General features: G+C 53.4%; 1 protein-coding gene across 1 annotated transcript; it reads right to left on the bottom strand.

The window, feature by feature from the left end:
• Window positions 1-2,793: 2,793 nt before the first annotated feature.
• On the bottom strand, window positions 2,794-20,311 carry LOC144738593 (5'-nucleotidase domain-containing protein 3-like). The gene is made up of 9 exons (XM_078621601.1): window positions 20,152-20,311; window positions 18,782-18,842; window positions 15,633-15,735; window positions 11,284-11,385; window positions 10,274-10,355; window positions 8,333-8,419; window positions 6,919-7,200; window positions 5,433-5,497; window positions 2,794-4,136 (listed from the first exon to the last, which is right to left on the bottom strand). The coding sequence occupies exons 1-9, from the start codon at window positions 20,269-20,271 to the stop codon at window positions 3,833-3,835; spliced, it is 1,206 nt and encodes a 401-aa protein (XP_078477727.1). The 5' UTR covers window positions 20,272-20,311; the 3' UTR covers window positions 2,794-3,832.
• Between the last annotated feature and the right edge of the window lie 550 nt (window positions 20,312-20,861).

Below are 20,861 nucleotides of genomic sequence, written 5' to 3'. Positions count from 1 at the left end.
TTGTCACTGATATGCATTCATTAGCAATGGATAGCCATTGTCACTGATATGCATTCATGAACAATGGATAGCCATTGTCATTGATATGCATTCATTAACAATGGATAGCCATTGTCACTGATATGCATTCATTAACAATGGATAGCCATTGTCATTGATATGCATTCATTAACAATGGATAGCCATTGTCACTGATATGCATTCATTAACAATGGATAGCCATTGTCACTGATATGCATTCATGAACAATGGATAGCCATTGTCACTGATATGCATTCATGAACAATGGATAGCCATTGTCACTGATATGCATTCATTAGCAATGGATAGCCATTGTCATTGATATGCATTCATTAACAATGGATAGCCATTGTCACTGATATGCATTCATGAACAATGGATAGCCATTGTCACTGATATGCATTCATTAACAATGGATAGCCATTGTCATTGATATGCATTCATTAGCAATGGATAGCCATTGTCACTGATATGCATTCATTAACAATGGATAGCCATTGTCACTGATATGCATTCATGAACAATGGATAGCCATTGTCATTGATATGCATTCATTAACAATGGATAGCCATTGTCATTGATATGCATTCATTAACAATGGATAGCCATTGTCATTGATATGCATTCATGAACAATGGATAGCCATTGTCATTGATATGCATTCATTAACAATGGATAGCCATTGTCATCGATATGCATTCATTAACAATGGATAGCCATTGTCATCGATATGCATTCATTAACAATGGATAGCCATTGTCATCGATATGCATTCATTAACAATGGATATCCATTGTCATCGATATGCATTCATTAACAATGGATATCCATTGTCACTGATATGCATTCATTAACAATGGATAGCCATTGTCATTGATATGCATTCATGAACAATGGATAGCCATTGTCATTGATATGCATTCATTAACAATGGATAGCCATTGTCATCGATATGCATTCATTAACAATGGATAGCCATTGTCATTGATATGCATTCATGAACAATGAATAGCCATTGTCATTGATATGCATTCATTAACAATGGATAGCCATTGTCATCGATATGCATTCATTAACAATGGATAGCCATTGTCATTGATATGCATTCATTAACAATGGATATCCATTGTCACTGATATGCATTCATTAACAATGGATAGCCATTGTCATTGATATGCATTCATGAACAATGGATAGCCATTGTCATTGATATGCATTCATTAACAATGGATAGCCATTGTCATCGATATGCATTCATTAACAATGGATAGCCATTGTCATCGATATGCATTCATTAACAATGGATATCCATTGTCATCGATATGCATTCATTAACAATGGATATCCATTGTCACTGATATGCATTCATTAACAATGGATAGCCATTGTCATTGATATGCATTCATGAACAATGGATAGCCATTGTCATTGATATGCATTCATTAACAATGGATAGCCATTGTCATCGATATGCATTCATTAACAATGGATAGCCATTGTCATTGATATGCATTCATGAACAATGAATAGCCATTGTCATTGATATGCATTCATTAACAATGGATAGCCATTGTCATCGATATGCATTCATTAACAATGGATAGCCATTGTCATTGATATGCATTCATTAACAATGGATATCCATTGTCACTGATATGCATTCATTAACAATGGATAGCCATTGTCATTGATATGCATTCATGAACAATGGATAGCCATTGTCATTGATATGCATTCATTAACAATGGATAGCCATTGTCACTGATATGCATTCATGAACAATAGATAGCCATTGTCATTGATATGCATTCATGAACAATAGATAGCCATTGTCATTGATATGCATTCATGAACAATGGATAGCCATTGTCATTGATATGCATTCATTAACAATGGATAGCCATTGTCACTGATATGCATTCATGAACAATAGATAGCCATTGTCATTGATATGCATTCATGAACAATAGATAGCCATTGTCATCGATATGCATTCATTAACAATGGATAGCCATTGTCACTGATATGCATTCATTAACAATGGATAGCCATTGTTATTGATATGCATTCATTAACAATGGATAGCCATTGTCATCGATATGCATTCATTAACAATGGATAGCCATTGTCACTGATATGCATTCAGTAACAATGGATAGCCATTGTCATCGATATGCATTCATTAACAATGGATAGCCATTGTCATCGATATGCATTCATTAACAATGGATAGCCATTGTCATTGATATGCATTCATTAACAATGGATAACCATTGTCATTGATATGCATTCATTAACAATGGATAGCCATTGTCATCGATATGCATTCATTAACAATGGATAGCCATTGTCACTGATATGCATTCAGTAACAATGGATAGCCATTGTCATCGATATGCATTCATTAACAATGGATAGCCATTGTCATTGATATGCATTCATTAACAATGGATAGCCATTGTCATCGATATGCATTCATTAACAATGGATAGCCATTGTCATCGATATGCATTCATTAACAATGGATAGCCATTGTCATCGATATGCATTCATTAACAATGGATAACCATTGTCATTGATATGCATTCATTAACAATGGATAGCCATTGTCATCGATATGCATTCATTAACAATGGATAGCCATTGTCATCGATATGCATTCATTAACAATGATTAACCATTGTCACTGATATGCATTCATTAACAATGGGTGGCCATTGTCATCGATATGCATTCATTAACAATGGATAGTCATTGTTATTGATATGCATCCATTAACAATGGATAGCCATTGTCATCGATATGCATTCATTAACCCCCCCCTCCCCTGCTCCACTTCTCTCAAGAAGGGCTCACAAGTGATGCCATCACATCGACCCCCTCTATTTAAGGAACGAAACAGGAGGAGGATTTCTCCACGAGTCTAGCTGTCGCCTGATGAAGCCGGTGGTAATTACTGGGCGAAACGTCGCGGTACTCAAGATTGTAAACGCTGTGGCTTGGCTCTCCAACACACAACCGGTTAGTGCTGTACTAGTGGCGAATTGCCATGTTCTATTTACGTAAACAAACACTTGTCCAGTTATTAAATATTTTTTTAAAAACATCGCATTGTATACATTTCCCTTCGCCCGTTAAAGCATCACCCCCCCCCCATCTTGCAGCATCTTGCAGCACTCCACGTGCAAGGACCGAAAATGACCCCAAAGGCTCAACAGCGACACCACCCCCCCCTCCTCCTCCACGAATCTCTCGCTCGCCTTCTCGCGCCGGGGATCAGCGCACACCCCGGGGTCAGCCACGCTCACGCACGCCCCTCCTACCGGGGTCAGCGCACACCCCGGGTCAGCCACGCTCACCCACGACTCTCCTACCGGGGGTCAGTCCACGCCCCGGGTCAGCCACGCTCACGCACGACACTCCTACCCCCCCGGCCCCGGCCTATCGAGCGCCAGGAGTGCTTGTCGACCCGCGAGGGCGGCGGGTATGCCGCAGCGCGCCGTCGTCCCCACGTGCAATGTGCTCGCTCACTCACACTCACGCTCGCTCACGCTCGCGCTCACGCTCACACTCATGCTCACGCTCACACTCATGCTCACGCTCGCTCACTCGCTCACACGCACGCTCGCTCACACTCACGCTCGCTCACACTCACGCTCGCTCACACTCACGCTCACACTCACGCACGCTTGCTCACACGCACGCTCGCTCACACTCACGCACTCACGCTCGCTCACACTCATGCACTCACGCTCGCTCACACTCACGCTCGCTCACACTCACGTCGACCGCGCGCGGACCGAGCGCCCCGTCACTGCCGCTCCTGCTGCGTCGCGGCGGCGGCGGAACCGGCGGAACCGGCGGCGGCGACCGTCTCCCGGCGTGGGAGTCCCAGGCAGCCGATGCACAGCTGGTCCAGCCAGAGCGGCGCCTCGTGCTGCAGCGGCGCCCGGCGCGGGAAGAAGGTGTGCTGCAGGTCGTAGTTGAGCAGGCAGCTGACGCACGTCATGTAGACGTCGGCGAAGCGCGACAGCCGCCGGTTGAAGTACGTCGGGTTCTGGTGCGTGCGGAACAGGCTGCCAAACTGGGGGTTGAACAGGCTCTTGGTCACCGTTCTGCGTGGCGGGGGGTGGGGGGGGCGGTGGGGGCGGTTAGAGTGGAAGAGAAATTGGGGAGGGATGGCCTACCTTGGCTCCTCCCACCCTCAACCAGTATATATACAAATACTGTTTCTTGGAATTTCTCTCACTTGATACAGCGATCGTGCTGTGACGGTTCCACCTGAAGATGGAGGCTTGTGTTGCCTCCGAAACGTCGTGATTTTTATTTTATTTTTATTTTACTTTTATTAATTTTTATTTTTTACCTACGTGACTTTACCGAAAAAACCTAAGAATAAGAACTCTTGGAATGAGTCGGCGTGTGCGGCATTGCCCGTTCTGGATCGATACGATCCCAGAGAGTGAGCGGGTGAGTGGGCGATTAAGTTTGCCAGTGGGCTGGTGGACGCGCAAGTGGGTGGGCAAGTTGGTTCGTGGGTGAGCGAGTATGTGGGTGAGTGGGTGAGTGAGTGGTGGGTGAGTGGGTATGTGGGTGAGTGAGTGAGTGAGTGGGGAAGTGGATGACCGAGTGGGTGAGCTAGTGCATTTTGAGCGAGTGAGCGAGAGGTTAGGGGGCGAGTGAGTGAGTGAGTGAGTGAGTGCTGGGTGAGTGGGTACGTGGGTGAGTGAGTAGGTGGAGTGAGTGAGTGAGTGAGTGGTGGGTGAGTGGGTTTGTGGGCGAGTGGGCAAGTGAGTGGGTCAGTAGGTGAGTGAGTGAGTTAGTGAGTGAATGAGTGAGTGTTGGGTGAGTGTTGGGTAAGTGGGTACGTGGGTGTGTGAGTGGGTGAGTGAGTGAGTGAGTGGGTGAGTGAGTGGGTGAGTGAGTGGGTGGGTTAGTGGGTGGGTTAGTGGGTGAGTGGGCAAGTGAGTGGGTCAGTAGGTGAGTGAGTGAGTGGAGTGAGTGAGTGTTGGGCGAGTGGGTACGTGGGTGAGTGAGTGGGTGAGTGAGTGGGTGAGTGAGTGGGTGAGTGAGTGGGTGAGTGAGTGGGTGAGTGAGTGAGTGGGTGAGTGAGTGGGTGAGTGAGTGGGTGGGTTAATGGGCGAGTGGGCGAGTGAGTGGGTCAGTAGGTGAGTGAGTGAGTGAGTGTTGGGTGAGTGGGTACGTGGGTGAGTGAGTGGGTGAGTGGGTGGGTTAGTGGGCGAGTAGGCAAGTGAGTGGGTCAGTAGGTGAGCGAGTTAGTGAGTAAGTGAGTTAGTGAGTAAGTTAGTGAGTAAGTGAGTGAGTGAGTTAGTGAGTGAGTTAGTAAGTGGGTGAGTGAGTGAGTGAGTGAGTGAGCGAGCGAGTGAGCAGGCTGGTGGATGCGTTCTCACCGGAGCTCCTGGCGCTCACGGTCCCACTCTTGCACGACCTCGAGGCACTCGGGGCTCCGGTAAACCTGCCGAGCGCACGCAGCCACACGGCGGAGCACGCGGTGACGTACCGCACCACCACACAGGTGCGTGGTCATATCCCACAGGTGCGTGTCCTATCTCGTACAGGTACCGTCATATCAGTCACTCACACAGCTGCGCGTCTCAGCACAGAATCGTCAACTCGTGTCAACTCCTCCCACGCTCCTGCTCGACCCCCCCCCCCACGGCTGACTCATCCGCCCGCTCACCCGCCGGCTCACCCGCCCGCTCACCCGCCCGCTCACCCACCCGCTCACCTTCTCACCCGCTCGCTCACCTACCCGCTCACCTACACGCTCACCCGCCCGCTCACCCGCCCGCTCACCCTCCGGCTCACCCGCCGACTCACCCGCCGACTCACCCTCCGGCTCACCCGCCGGCTCACCCGCCCGCTCACCCTCCGGCTCACCCGCCGGCTCACCCGCCCGCTCACCCTCCGGCTCACCCGCCGGCTCACCCGCCCGCTCACCCTCCGGCTCACCTGCATGCTCACCCGCCGGCTCACCCGCCCGCTCACCCGCCGGCTCACCCGCCCGCTCACCCGCCCGCTCACCCGCCCACTCACCCGCCGGCTCACCCGCCCGCTCACCCGCCCGCTCACCCTCCGGCTCACCCGCCCGCTCACCCGCCCGCTCACCTGCATGCTCACCTGCCGGCTCACCCTCCCGCTCACCCGCCCGCTCACCTGCCTACTCACCCGCCCGCTCACCCGCCCGCTCACCCGCCCGCTCACCTACCCGCTCACCTGCATGCTCACCTACCCGCTCACCCGCCCGCTCACCCGCCCGCTCACCCGCCCGCTCACCCGCCGGCTCACCCGCCGGCTCACCCGCCGGCTCACCCGCCCGCTCACCCGCCGGCTCACCCGCCCGCTCACCTGCATGCTCACCTACCCGCTCACCCGCCCGCTCACCCGCATGCTCACCTACCCGCTCACCCGCCCGCTCACCCGCCGGCTCACCCGCCGGCTCACCCGCCGGCTCACCCGCCGGCTCACCCGCCGGCTCACCCGCCGGCTCACCCGCCGGCTCACCCGCCGGCTCACCCGCCGGCTCACCCGCCGGCTCACCCACCGGCTCACCCGCCGGCTCACCCACCCGCTCACCCGCCCGCTCACCCGCCCGCTCACCCGCCCGCTCACCCGCCCGCTCACCCTCCGGCTCACCTGCCCGCTCACCCTCCGGCTCACCCGCCTGCTCACCCGCCGGCTCACCCGCTCACTCACCCGCTCACTCACCCGCCCGCTCACCCTCCGGCTCACCTGCCCGCTCACCCTCCGGCTCACCCGCCCGCTCACCCGCCGGCTCACCCGCCCGCTCACCCGCTCACTCACCCGCCGGCTCACCCGCCCGCTCACCCTCCGGCTCACCCGCCCGCTCACCCGCCCGCTCACCCGCCCGCTCACCTGCATGCGGTCGATGAGCCCCGTGAGTGCCTGCAGCCAGGTGAGCTGGCGCGTGTACTCGGCCGAGTTGATGGTGTTGATCTCGTCGCGCAGCTCCGGGATGATGGCGCCCGTCCTCCAGCCGTGTCGCAGCGTCAGGTCCTGCCGGAGGAGGAGGAGGAGGAGGGGTGGCACCGCGGTCGCGCTGGTGATGGCGGCGGAGCTGGTCCTGGTGGCGTCGGCGGTGGGGTCGCCGGCGCTGTGGCCGATCTCGCAGTACGAGCCGGCCTGCTCCGCCTCGACCTGTGGTGTTGTGCGGTGGTGGTGGCGGTGGTGGTGGTGGTGGTGGTGGTGTCGGTGGTGTCGGTAGTGGTAGTGGTGGCGCGCGTGCATGCATTATTAACGCGGCCATGAGAGTGTGTTTGAGAATGTAGAGCTATAGAGGAGTGGCGGGAGAGATAAATATATACATAGCGCTTCATGGAGGTGTTTCTCTATAGATGTGTATCTCTATAGATGTGTATCAGTATAGATGTGTATCAGTATAGAGTGTCAGTATAGATGTGTATCTCTATAGAGTGTCAGTATAGATGTGTCTCTCTATAGAGTGTCAGTATAGATGTGTATCTCTATAGATGTGTATCTCTATAGAGTGTCACTGCAGGTGTGTGTCACTCCAGATGTGTATCAGTATAGATGTGTGTCACTGCAGGTGTGTGTCACTCCAGGTGTGTGTCACTTAGGTGTGTGTCTTTCCAGATGTGTATCAGTATAGATGTGTGTCACTGCAGGTGTGTGTCACTCCAGGTGTGTGTCACTCCAGGTGTGTGTCACTTAGGTGTGTGTCTTTCCAGATGTGTATCAGTATAGATGTGTGTCACTGCAGGTGTGTGTCACTCCAGGTGTGTATCAGTATAGATGTGTGTCACTGCAGGTGTGTGTCACTCCAGGTGTGTGTCACTTAGGTGTGTGTCTTTCCAGATGTGTATCAGTATAGATGTGTGTCACTGCAGGTGTGTGTCACTCCAGGTGTGTATCAGTATAGATGTGTGTCACTGCAGGTGCGTGTCACTGCAGGTGTGTGTCACTCCAGGTGTGTGTCACTCCAGATGTGTATCAGTATAGATGTGTGTCACTGCAGGTGTGTGTCACTCCAGGTGTGTGTCACTTAGGTGTGTGTCTTTCCAGATGTGTATCAGTATAGATGTGTGTCACTCCAGGTGTGTGCCACTCCAGGTGTGTATCAGTATAGATGTGTGTCAATCCAGATGTGTATCAGTATAGATGTGTGTCACTCCAGGTGTGTGTCACTGCAGGTGTGTGTCACTGCAGGTGCGTGTCACTGCAGGTGCGTGTCACTGCAGGTGCGTGTCACTGCAGGTGCGTGTCACTCCACATGCGTGTGTCTCTGTGTGGGCGAGCCGGGCCGCGGTACCGCGAGGTCGCTGTAGATGTGGTCCCCGAAGTAGAGCACGTGGGAGCCCACCCAGCCCGTGAGCCGCATGAACTCATAGAGGTTTCCCTGCGCGCGCCACCACACAACAGACAAAGGTCCCCCGCGTAGCCTGTAAGGGGCCGCCGGGGCGAGTGCCGCGAATGTTTACGTGCCGGTTCATCCAATCGTCACCGGTGCTGGCAGCCGTGAGCGCGAGTGGGACCGGCGTCTTCCCACGACACGCACGACACGCACACGCATGACACGCACACACGACACGCACGACACGCACGACACGCACACGCACGACACGCACACGCACGACACGCACACGCATGAGTGCACACACGCACGACACGCACGCCACGCACGACACGCACGACACGCACACGCACGCACGCACGACACGCATGACACGCATGACACACATGACACGCACATGCATGAGTGCACACGCACTAGCGCTCGCTCTCTCAATCACCGCTCAGGAGTCCAACTCGTCGGGCTGCTTTGTCGCTCGCAAGCTCGACGCTTTGGGCTTGCACGTACAGTACGGATACAGTGCGCACGAACTTTCTTCGCACCGTACGTAGCCGGCCGTGCAAGTCCACCCGGCCGAGTCCACCCGGCCGTTCAGAGTCCTCCTCGCTCCGTCACGTGGTCAACTCAATGATCGAGTCAACCCGACTCTTTGCAAGTCTCTATAGGTCTCCGTGCGAGCCTCTGGGTCTCTGTGCGAGTCAATGGGTCTCTAAGCAGGTCTCTATGTGAGTCTATGTGTCCGAACGTGAGTCTATGAGTGAACCCACTTTGTCTCTATGCAATTCTATGGGTCTCTACGTGAGCCTGCGGGTCTCTGCGTGGGTCTATGGGTCTCTGTGTGAGTCTACGGGTCTCTGGGCAAGTCTACGGGTTTCTACGTGAGTCTACGGGTCTCTGTGTGAGTCTATGGGTCTCTGCATGAGTCTATGGGTCTCTGTGTGAGTCTACGGGTCTCTGCGTGAGTCTACGGGTCTCTGCGTGAGTCTGTGTCTCTGTGTGAGTCTATGGGTCTCTGCATGAGTCTATGGGTCTCTGCATAAGTCTATGGGTCTCTGTGTGAGTCTACGGGTCTCTGCGTGAGTCTATGGGTCTCTGCATGAGTCTATGGGTCTCTGCATAAGTCTATGGGTCTCTGTGTGAGTCTACGGGTCTCTGTGTGAGTCTATGGGTCTCTGCATGAGTCTATGGGTCTCTGCATAAGTCTATGGGTCTCTGTGTGAGTCTACGGGTCTCTGCATGAGTCTGTGTCTCTGCATGAGTCTATGGGTCTCTGTGTGAGTCTACGGGTCTCTGTGTGAGTCTACGGGTCTCTGGGTGGGTCTACGGGTCTCTGTGTGAGTCTATGGGTCTCTGTGTGAGTCTACGGGTCTCTGCATGAGTCTATGGGTCTCTGTGTGAGTCTACGGGTCTCTGTGTGAGTCTACGGGTCTCTGCGTGAGTCTACGGGTCTCTGTGTGAGTCTACGGGTCTCTGCGTGAGTCTACGGGTCTCTGTGCGAGTCTACGGGTCTCTGTGTGAGTCTACGGGTCTCTGCGTGAGTCTACGGGTCTCTGCATGAGTCTATGGGTCTCTGTGTGAGTCTACGGGTCTCTGTGTGAGTCTACGGGTCTCTGTGTGAGTCTACGGGTCTCTGCATGAGTCTACGGGTCTCTGTGTGAGTCTACGGGTCTCTGGGTGGGTCTACGGGTCTCTGTGTGAGTCTACGGGTCTCTGTGTGAGTCTACGGGTCTCTGGGTGGGTCTATGGGTCTCTGTGTGAGTCTACGGGTCTCTGTGTGAGTCTACGAGTCTCTATGCGAGTATACGAGTCTCTATGTGAGTCTGGGTCTCTGAGTGGCGGTGAGGAGGGGGTGAGGAGGAGGAGGAGGTGGCGGGGGAGAGTGGGGAGACGTGGCGGTACCTGCTTGTACACCTCGCCCTTGTGCAGAGCCGTGATGCGGTCCCACTGGAGTCCACCCTGCGCGTCCAGCCGGCGGAACGGTCTAGGTGACACACGCACACACACACATTGTACACACACACATTGTACACACACACACATCGTACACATACACACAGTGTACACACACACACACATCGTACACACACACACAGTGTACACACACACAGTGTACACACACACACACACACATCGCACACACACACAGTGTACACACACACACACATACACATCGTACACACACACACAGTGCACACACACACACACATCGCACACACACATACACATCGTACACACACACACAGTGCACACACACACACACAGTGTACACACACACACACAGTGTACACACACACAGAGTGTACACACACACACAGTGTACACACACACACAGTGTACACACACACACAGTGTACACACACACAGAGTGTACACACACACACAGTGTACACACACAGTGTACACACACACACAGTGTACACACATACAGTGTACACACACAGTGTACACACACACACAGTGTACACACACACACAGTGTACACACACACACAGTGTACACACACACACAGTGTACACACACACACAGTGTACACACACAGTGTACACACACACACAGTGTACACACACACAGTGTACACACACACATAGTGTACACACAGAAACAGTGCACACAAACACACAGTGCACACACACACACAGTGCACACACACACAGTGCACACACACACAGTGCACACACACACAGTGCACACACACACAGTGCACACACACACACACAGTGTACACACACACACACAGTGCACACACACAGTGCACACACACACACAGTGTACACACACACACACAGTGCACACACACAGTGTACACACACACACACAGTGTACACACACACAGTGCACACACACAGTGTACACACACACACACACAGTGTACACACACACAGTGTACGCACACACACACGTGGGCTCACTTCCGCTTGTCGTTGAAGAAGCTCGGCTTGTCGGCCTTCACGATGACCACGTCAAAGAGGTCCCTCCAGTCCTTCCCCACCATGTACCGCATGCCCTTGTCGCTACAAAGACAAAGATCCCCCGTGTAGCCTGAACAGACTTTCGGGACAAGTGCTGTTGACGAGCACCTATGAAGGCCGGCACGGCGCACGAGGGGGTGGGTGGCCAGCACCACGCCCGACCGCCTTTGTCTCCCCAGTGGCGATGTTTACTACACACCGCACAAGGTACTTATTTGAGGCCTACACCACCACTCCATACACTCACACACACATACTCCCATACACTCACACTCATTTACAAAGATCCCCCGTATAGCCTTAACAGAATGTTGGGGCAAGTGCTGTTAGCGAGGACCTACACATATACAAAGATCCCCCGTAGAGTCTTAAGATTGTTGGGGCAAGTGCTGTTAGCGAGCACCTACACTCACACACACTCACACGCACACACACACACTCACACGCACACACACACACTCACACACACTCACACACACTCACACGCACTCACACGCACTCCCACGCACTCACGCACTCACACACACTCACACACACTCACACGCACTCACACTCACTCACACGCACTCACACGCACTCACACGCACTCCCACGCACTCACGCACTCACACACACTCACACACACTCACACACACTCACACGCACTCCCACGCACTCCCACGCACTCACACACACTCACACGCACTCACACGCACTCACACACACTCACACACACTCACACGCACTCACACGCACTCACACGCACTCACACGCACTCACACACACTCACACACACTCACACGCACTCACACGCACTCACACACACTCACACACACTCACACACACTCACACACACTCACACGCACTCACACGCACTCACACGCACGCACTCACACGCACTCCCACGCACTCACACACACTCACACGCACTCACACGCACTCACACGCACACACACACACTCACACACACTCACACGCACACACACACACTCACACGCACTCACACGCACACACACACACTCACACACACTCACACGCACACACACACACTCACACACACTCACACACACTCACACACACTCACACGCACTCACACGCACACACACACACTCACACACACTCACACGCACACACACACACTCACACACACTCACACGCACTCACACGCACACACACACACTCACACACACTCACACACACTCACACACACTCACACGCACACACACACACTCACACACACTCACACGCACTCACACGCACTCACGCACTCACACACACTCACACACACTCACACCCACTCACACTCACTCACTCACACACACTCACTCCCACACACTCACACGCACTCCCACGCACTCCCACGCACTCACGCACTCACACACACTCACACACACTCACACACACTCCCACACACTCACGCACTCACACACACTCACACACACTCACACAAACTCACACCCACTCACACTCACTCACACACACTCACACACACTCACACACACTCACACTCACTCACACACACTCACACACACTCACACGCACACACACACACTCCCACGCACTCACGCACTCACACACACTCACACACACTCACACGCACTCACACGCACTCACACGCACTCCCACGCACTCACGCACTCACACACACTCACACAAACTCACACCCACTCACACTCACTCACTCACACACACTCACTCCCACACACTCACACGCACTCCCACGCACTCCCACGCACTCAAACACACTCACACAAACTCACACCCACTCACACTCACACACTCACACACACTCACTCCCACACACTCACACACACTCCCACACACTCACACACACTCACACACTCACACGCACACACACTCGCACTCACACGCACTCCCACGCACTCCCACACACTCCCACACACTCCCACACACTCACACACACACTCACTCACACGCACTCACACGCACTCACACACACTCCCACACACTCACACACTCGCACGCACTCGCACGCACACGCACTCACACACACTCCCACACACTCCCACACACTCCCGCACACTCACGCACTCACACACACTCACACACACTCACACACACTCCCACACACTCCCACACACTCCCACACACTCCCACACACTCACACGCACTCACACGCACACACACTCGCACTCACACACACTCACACACACTCCCACACACTCCCACACACTCCCACACACGCACACGCACACACACTCGCACTCACACTCACACGCACTCACACGCACTCACACACACTCCCACACACTCCCACACACTCACACACACTCACACACACTCCCACACACTCCCACGCACTCACACGCACACACACGCACGCACTCACACGCACTCACACGCACTCCCACTCACACACACTCACACACTTGGAGCCACATGGCAGAAATGAGCCGAGCTGTAAAATCCCGCCCCCCCCCCCGGCTAAACAAGCCATGGCCCGAGCCATGAGCAACCTATGGGGGGGGGGGGTTACAAATGGGCTCGGTAGAAATCTGCGGAAGCCCCTGTGACAAAGGGGACAGAAAAAACGGGGACTCTACTTTAGGCTTGGCTTCTTGGTTTGTTTGAACGGCAGATGGTGCCCCACCGTGTTACAGACCCACCCAGACCTTACTGGTCACCCCGTGCCCCTCATAACATCTCAACGTTCATCCTGCAAAGTCCCATCACCAGGGATCGTCAATGACGATGCCAATGACGATGCATCATCGAATGCTTCTCTCGAGTAATCAGAGTGATGGGATTACCACCCCGGGGTATGGGGGGGCAGCGAGGTTCCAGCTTCACGCTCTCCGCTTGGTCCGGTTACCGAGCCGATAGTCGACAGAGTAACCGGATTACCGGAGAGACCAGATTGCTAGAGTAATCGGATTACTAGCATAACCACATTGCTAGCGTAACGGGATTACTATAGTGATTACTAAAGTAGAGTAATGGGATTACCAGAGCGACCAGATTGCTAGAGTAATCAGATTACTAGCGTGACAATATTACTAGAGTGACGGGATTAATAGAGTGATCGGATTACTAAAGTAATGGGATTACCAGAGCGACCAGATTACTAGAGTAATCGGATTACTAGAGTAGCGGGATTACTAGAGTAACGGGATTACCAGAACGACCAGATTGCTAGAGTAATCGGACTACTAGCGTAACTATATTACTAGAGTGACGGGATTAATAGAGTGACCGGATTACTAAAGTAATGGGATTACTAGAGCGACCAGATTGCTAGTGATCGGATTACTAGTGTAACCAGATTGCTAGAGTAACTGGATCACTAGAGTAACTGGATTACTATAGTGATCAGATTACTATAGTAATGGGATTACATGTGATCGGATTACTAGAGTGACCAGATTGCTAATGTGATCGGATTACTAGAGTAACAGGATTACTAGAGTAACGGGATTACTAGAGTAACGGGATTACTAGAGCAACGTGATTACTATAGTAACGGGATTACTAGAGCAACGGGATTACTATAGTAATGGGATTACTAGAGCAACGGGATTACTAGAGCAACGGGATTACTAGAGCAACGGGATTACTATACTAACGGGATTACTAGAGTAACAGGATTACTAGAGTAACGGGATTACTATACTAACGGGACTACTAGAGTAACAGGATTACTAGAGTAACGGGATTACTAGCGCAACGGGATTACTAGAGTAACGGGCTTACTAGAGTAACGGACTTACTATATTAACAGGATTACTATAGTAACGGGCTTACTCTAGTAACGGGATTACTATAGTAACGGAATTACTAGAGTAACTGGATTGCTAGAGTAACGGGATTACTATATTAACGGGATTGCTAGAGTAACGGGATTGCTAGAGTAACGGGATTACTATATTAACGGGATTACTAGAGTAACTTGCATACTAGAGTAACGGAATCACCATAGTAACGGGATTACTATAGTAACGAGATTCATCTAGTAACGGTATTACTATAGTAACGGGATTCCTATAGTAACGGGATTGCTAGAGTAACGGGATTGCTATAGTAACGGGATTACTAGAGTAATGGGATTACTATAGTAAATGGATTACTAGAGTAACGGGACTACTATAGTAACGGGATTACTAGAGTAATGGGATTACTATGGTAAAGGGATTGCTAGAGTAACGGGATTACTATAGAGGGGATTACTAGAGTAATGGGATTACTATAGTAAAGGGATTACTAGAGTAACGGGATTAACATAATAACGGGATTACTATAGTAACGGGATTACTAAAGTAACGGGGTTACTGGAGTAAACGGCGGTTCCTCACACGAAGCTGAAGGGACTGTTGGTGATGAGGAAGAGCTTCTTGCCGCTGGCGGTCAACTTGTGGAGGATGTCGTGGGTCTCCTTGCCGTGCAGGATGTAGCGCTCTGCAGACGCAGCGGAGGCACCGGGTAGGGAGACAGACAGGGGGAGAGACACGCAGAGAGACACGGAGAGAGACAGAGAGAGCGAGAGAGAGAGAGAGACAGAGAGAGACGGAGAGAGACACAGAGAGAGACGGAGAGAGACACAGAGAGAGACAGAGAGAGAGAGACATAGAGAGCGAGAGACAGATAGAGACAGAGAGACACGGAGAGAGACAGACAGGAGGAGAGAGAGACAGAGAGACACGAAGAGAGACACGGAGAGAGACAGAGAGAGAGCGAGAGAGAGAGATGGAGGGACATGGAGAGACAGGAGGAGAGAGACGGAGAGACACGGAGAGAGACAGAGAGAGAGACAGAGAGAGAAACAGCGAGAGAGACAGAGAGACAGAGTGAGACAGCGAGAGAGACACGGAGAGAGATGAAGAAGCGACACAGAGAGAGAGACAGGAGCATGAGCGATCACGCGAACTCCGGTCATCCTCACCAGCGGCTTTTGGCTCGCCATCAAACGAAGACGGTGGTCACCGCATTGCGCTTCTGTGGCCGTCTGGAACGCTCTTCCTCCTTCCGATATTAGGAAGCCACTTTGAAATCACCATCATCTAGATGGAAAACTCGTTTCTTTAGACTTGCTTTTTGTGTTTTTTCCTTCCCCCGCACCTCCGATAAGCACGCTTGGCTACGTACGTACGCTTGTGTGTGCGTGTACATATGTGTGTGTGTACATATGTGTGTGTGTACGCTTGTGTGTGCGTGTACGTATGTGTGTGTGCGTGTACGTATGTGTGTGTGTACATATGTGTGTGTGTACATATGTGTGTGTGTACGCTTGTGTGTGCGTGTACGCTTGTGTGTGCGTGTACGTATGTGTGTGTGTACATATGTGTGTGTGTACGCTTGTGTGTGTGTGTACGCTTGTGTGTGTGTGTACATGTGTGTGTGTACGCTTGTGTGTGCGTGTACGTATGTGTGTGTGTACGCTTGTGTGTGCGTGTACGTATGTGTGTGTGTACATATGTGTGTGTGTACGCTTGTGTGTGCGTGTACGCTTGTGTGTGCACATATGTGTGTGTGTACGCTTGTGTGTGCGTGTACGCTTGTGTGTGCGTGTACGTATGTGTGTGTGTACATATGTGTGTGTGTACGCTTGTGTGTGCGTGTACGCTTGTGTGTGCGTGTACGCTTGTGTGTGCGTGTACATATGTGTGTGTGTACGCTTGTGTGTGCGTGTACGTATGTGTGTGTGTGTGTACATGTGTGTGTGTACGCTTGTGTGTGCGTGTACGTATGTGTGTGTACGCTTGTGTGTGCGTGTACGTATGTGTGTGTGTACATATGTGTGTGTGTACGCTTGTGTGTGCGTGTACGCTTGTGTGTGCGTGTACGCTTGTGTGTGCGTGTACATATGTGTGTGTGTACGCTTGTGTGTGCGTGTACGTATGTGTGTGTGTGTGTACATGTGTGTGTGTACGCTTGTGTGTGCGTGTACGTATGTGTGTGTACGCTTGTGTGTGCGTGTACGTATGTGTGTGTGTACATATGTGTGTGTGTACGCTTGTGTGTGCGTGTACGTATGTGTGTGTGTGTGTACATGTGTGTGTGTACGCTTGTGTGTGCGTGTACGTATGTGTGTGTACGCTTGTGTGTGCGTGTACGTATGTGTGTGTGCACATATGTGTGTGTGTACGCTTGTGTGTGCGTGTACGTATGTGTGTGTGTGTGTACATGTGTGTGTGTACGCTTGTGTGTGCGTGTACGTATGTGTGTGTACGCTTGTGTGTGCGTGTACGTATGTGTGTGTGTACATATGTGTGTGTGTACGCTTGTGTGTGCGTGTACGCTTGTGTGTGCACATATGTGTGTGTGTACGCTTGTGTGTGCGTGTACGTATGTGTGTGTGTACATATGTGTGTGTGTACGCTTGTGTGTGCGTGTACGTATGTGTGTGTGTGTACATGTGTGTGTGTACGCTTGTGTGTGCGTGTACGTATGTGTGTGTACGCTTGTGTGTGCGTGTACGTATGTGTGTGTGTACATATGTGTGTGTGTACGCTTGTGTGTGCGTGTACGTATGTGTGTGTACGCTTGTGTGTGCGTGTACGTATGTGTGTGTGCACATATGTGTGTGTGTACGCTTGTGTGTGCGTGTACGTATGTGTGTGTGTACATATGTGTGTGTGTACGCTTGTGTGTGCGTGTACGTATGTGTGTGTGTGTGTACATGTGTGTGTGTACGGCTTGTGTGTGCGTGTACGTATGTGTGCGTGTACGCTTGTGTGTGCGTGTACATATGTGCGGTAGTGTAGCGGTTAGCGCGCTGCGCTACGAACCTGGCGACCCAGGTTCAATTCCCGCTCACGGCCAACATCAGTTACGATTATCTGAACCGGTGGCCCGGGCTTCCCCTAGGTCGACTCGGCCTCAAATGAGTACCTGGTATGACGTGTAAGCATCACCACTGGGGAGACAAATGCGGCTGGGCGTGGTGTTAGCAATCCACCCCCTCGTGTGCCGTGCCAGCCTTCACAGGTGCTCGCTAACAGCACTTGCCCCAACAGTCTGTTAAAGGCTATACGGGGGATCTTTATCTTTGTACATACCGTGTCTGCGCGCGCGTGTGTGTGTACGTGCGTGTGTGTGTGTGTGTACGTCTCTGGGGGCAGTTGGCTGGGGGGCAGTTCCCTGGGGGCAGTTCCCTGGGGGCAGTTCCCTGGGGGCAGTTCCCTGGGGGCAGTTCCCTGGGGGCAGTTCCCTGGGGGCAGTTCCCTGGGGGCAGTTCCCTGGGGGCAGTTCCCTGGAGGCAGTTGGCTGGGGGGCAGTTCCCTCGTGTCGGGAGTCTGATTGGACTGGAAGCTCCATTGTTTAATTTGGTAGAGGGGGGGGGGGCGATCGCATGTCCCAGCGGTGGCGCTTTCACCACTTTGTTGGAGAGGTTCGCGGTTCGAATCCAGCAGCCCGCCCTGGTTAATGCACTCTCTGGCCCCAAGATCGTGGCGACGGCTGCAGCATGGGGGCGTCTGGCGCGTCACGCGTGCACCCAACTCACCGAGATCCTTTTCAATCAACTTGTACATCACTCCCCTGGTGTGGACATCCTTCACCGAATCCTGCGGACACACACCGATCGTCGCCGTCGGCGTCATCACTGCAGTCGTCATCATCATCGTCGTCATCGTGGTCGTCGTCGTCGTCATCGTCGTCATCGTCATCGTCATCGTCGTCGTCGTCATCGTCGTCATCATCATCGTCGTCGTCATCGTCGTCATCATCGTCGTCATCATCATCGTCGTCATCATCATTGTCGTCGTCATCATCGTCATCATCATCGTCATCATCGTCGTCGTCATCATCGTCATTGTCATCGTCATCGTCGTTATCATCGTGGTCGTCGTCATCCACGGCATCGTCACCGGAGGTTCGCTTGAACTGATCACCAGAGGGTAGTTCTGCGACATCCGCTCTGCGGACCGCTCTGCCACGCGGGTTGAGGCGGGTGCTGCACCGCCCCGGCGACGCGACGCCGAAGAGCGGCGCCCACGTCGGCAGAGATTTTGTGCAAAACGGCGGCGGTCGCAACTTTTATGGCCGGTGGTCAACCGGGGGCCCGGCGTTTTGACCTGGACACCGGATCGCTGCCCTCCCAGAGCCCCGACTCCCGTGGCTCACGCCAGATCGAACTCCGGCGCGTGACGCCCAGCTCACCGAGCGACACAGATTCGGAGCGACACGAGGTGCGCGTGTGTGCGCCATAACCACAACCGCCACCACCAACAACAATAACAACAACAACCGCCATTCGCGGCTAGGTGGCAGTGACGTCACCACGGCGCTTGTGCCAGGCCAAGTGCACTTTAAGGCCACGTGAGGTGTTCAACTCCCCGCTGGCAGGAGGTCACGGAACAGACCCAGGTGCAGCAAAAAGCCACTGCCACCACCATTACAACCACAATCACCACAACCACCACAACCACCACCACCACAACCACCACAAACCTTCCTCTGAATATTCTATGAAGCATCGTCACGTTGCGATTTTAGCCACCATCTTCAATATATGTTGGGTGTCAGGCGCGGTGGGCGTGTGGGTGTGGTGGGCGTGTGGTGGGCGTGTGGGTACGGTGGGCGTGTGGGTGTGGTGGGGGTGGTGGGTATGGTGGGCGTGTGGTTGTGGTGGGGGTGGTGGTTGTGGTGGGTGCGGTGGGCGTGTGGGTGCGGTGGGTGTGTGGGTGCGGTGGGTGTGTGGGTGCCGTGGGTGCGGTGGGTGTGTGGGTGCCGTGGGTACGCGAGTGCGGTGGGTGTGTGGGTGCGGTGGCCCTGGTGGGTGTGGTGGGCGTGTGGTTGGGGTGGGCGCGTGTGGGCAGCCAGGCCGATGGGAAGGCCGCCACGCGGCCGGCGGGCAGCTGGCGCGGCGCGCACCGTCACGTCCTTGTAGAGGTGGACGGGGTCGTAGTCGATGTTGTTGCTCAGGAAGTAGTCGTTGACGCAGGACAGCAGCATCATCTCGGGCAGCGAGAAGATGTCCATGAACTGCTTCATGGAGCTCCCCTGCACGCGACAGGCAACCGCGGCGAGTGAGTGAGCGGGCGAGTGAGCGAGTGGGCGAGTGAGTGGGCGAGTGAGTGGGCGAGTGAGTGAGTGAGCGGGTGAGCGAGCGAGCGAGAGGGCGAGTGAGCGGGCGAGTGAGCGGGCGAGTGAGCGGCGAGTGAGTCAGCAGGTGAGAGAGCGGGTGAGCGAGCGGGCGAATGAGTCAGCAGGCGAGTGAGTGGGCGAGTGAGCGGGCGAGTGAGCAGGCGAGTGAGCGGGCGGGCGAATCAGCGGGCGAGTGAGTCAGCAGGCGAATGAGAGGGCGAGTGAGCGGGCGAGCGAGCGGGCGAGTGATCAGGCGAGCGGGGCGAGTCAGCAGACGAGTGAGCGGGCGAGTGAATGGGCGAGTGAGCAGGCGAATGAATGGGCAAGTGGGCGAGTGAGCGAATAAGCGGGCGACTGAGTGGGCGAGTGAGTCAGCGGGCGAGTGAGCAGACGAACGAGGTCGCGTGGCTGCCACCGCCGCCGCACCGCCCGGCCGCCCGCACGCACTGCCGCCCTCTTCACCACGCACGCACTGCCGCCCTCTTCACCACGCACGG

Source organism: Lampetra planeri, unplaced genomic scaffold (genome assembly GCF_965212315.1).
Source record: "Lampetra planeri unplaced genomic scaffold, kcLamPlan1.2.h2 scaffold_1071, whole genome shotgun sequence".
Taxonomy (NCBI): Eukaryota; Metazoa; Chordata; class Hyperoartia; order Petromyzontiformes; family Petromyzontidae; genus Lampetra; species Lampetra planeri.
Note: the sequence above shows the minus strand (reverse complement) of the source record. Positions and strands in the feature narration are given on the sequence as shown.

What these genes read in the sequence shown, in the direction of transcription:
- LOC144738593 (XM_078621601.1), bottom strand. Translation starts at nt 20,271, where the DNA reads ATGAAGCAGTTCATGGACATCTTCTCGCTGCCCGAGATGATGCTGCTG. An exon ending in AACAGTCCCTTCAGCTTCGT is followed by an intron (nt 11,386 to 15,632) that starts GTGAGGAACCGC and finishes TTGTCTTTGTAG; the next exon opens with CGACAAGGGCATGCGGTACA. An exon ending in TTCTTCAACGACAAGCGGAA is followed by an intron (nt 10,356 to 11,283) that starts GTGAGCCCACGT and finishes TGTGTCACCTAG; the next exon opens with ACCGTTCCGCCGGCTGGACG.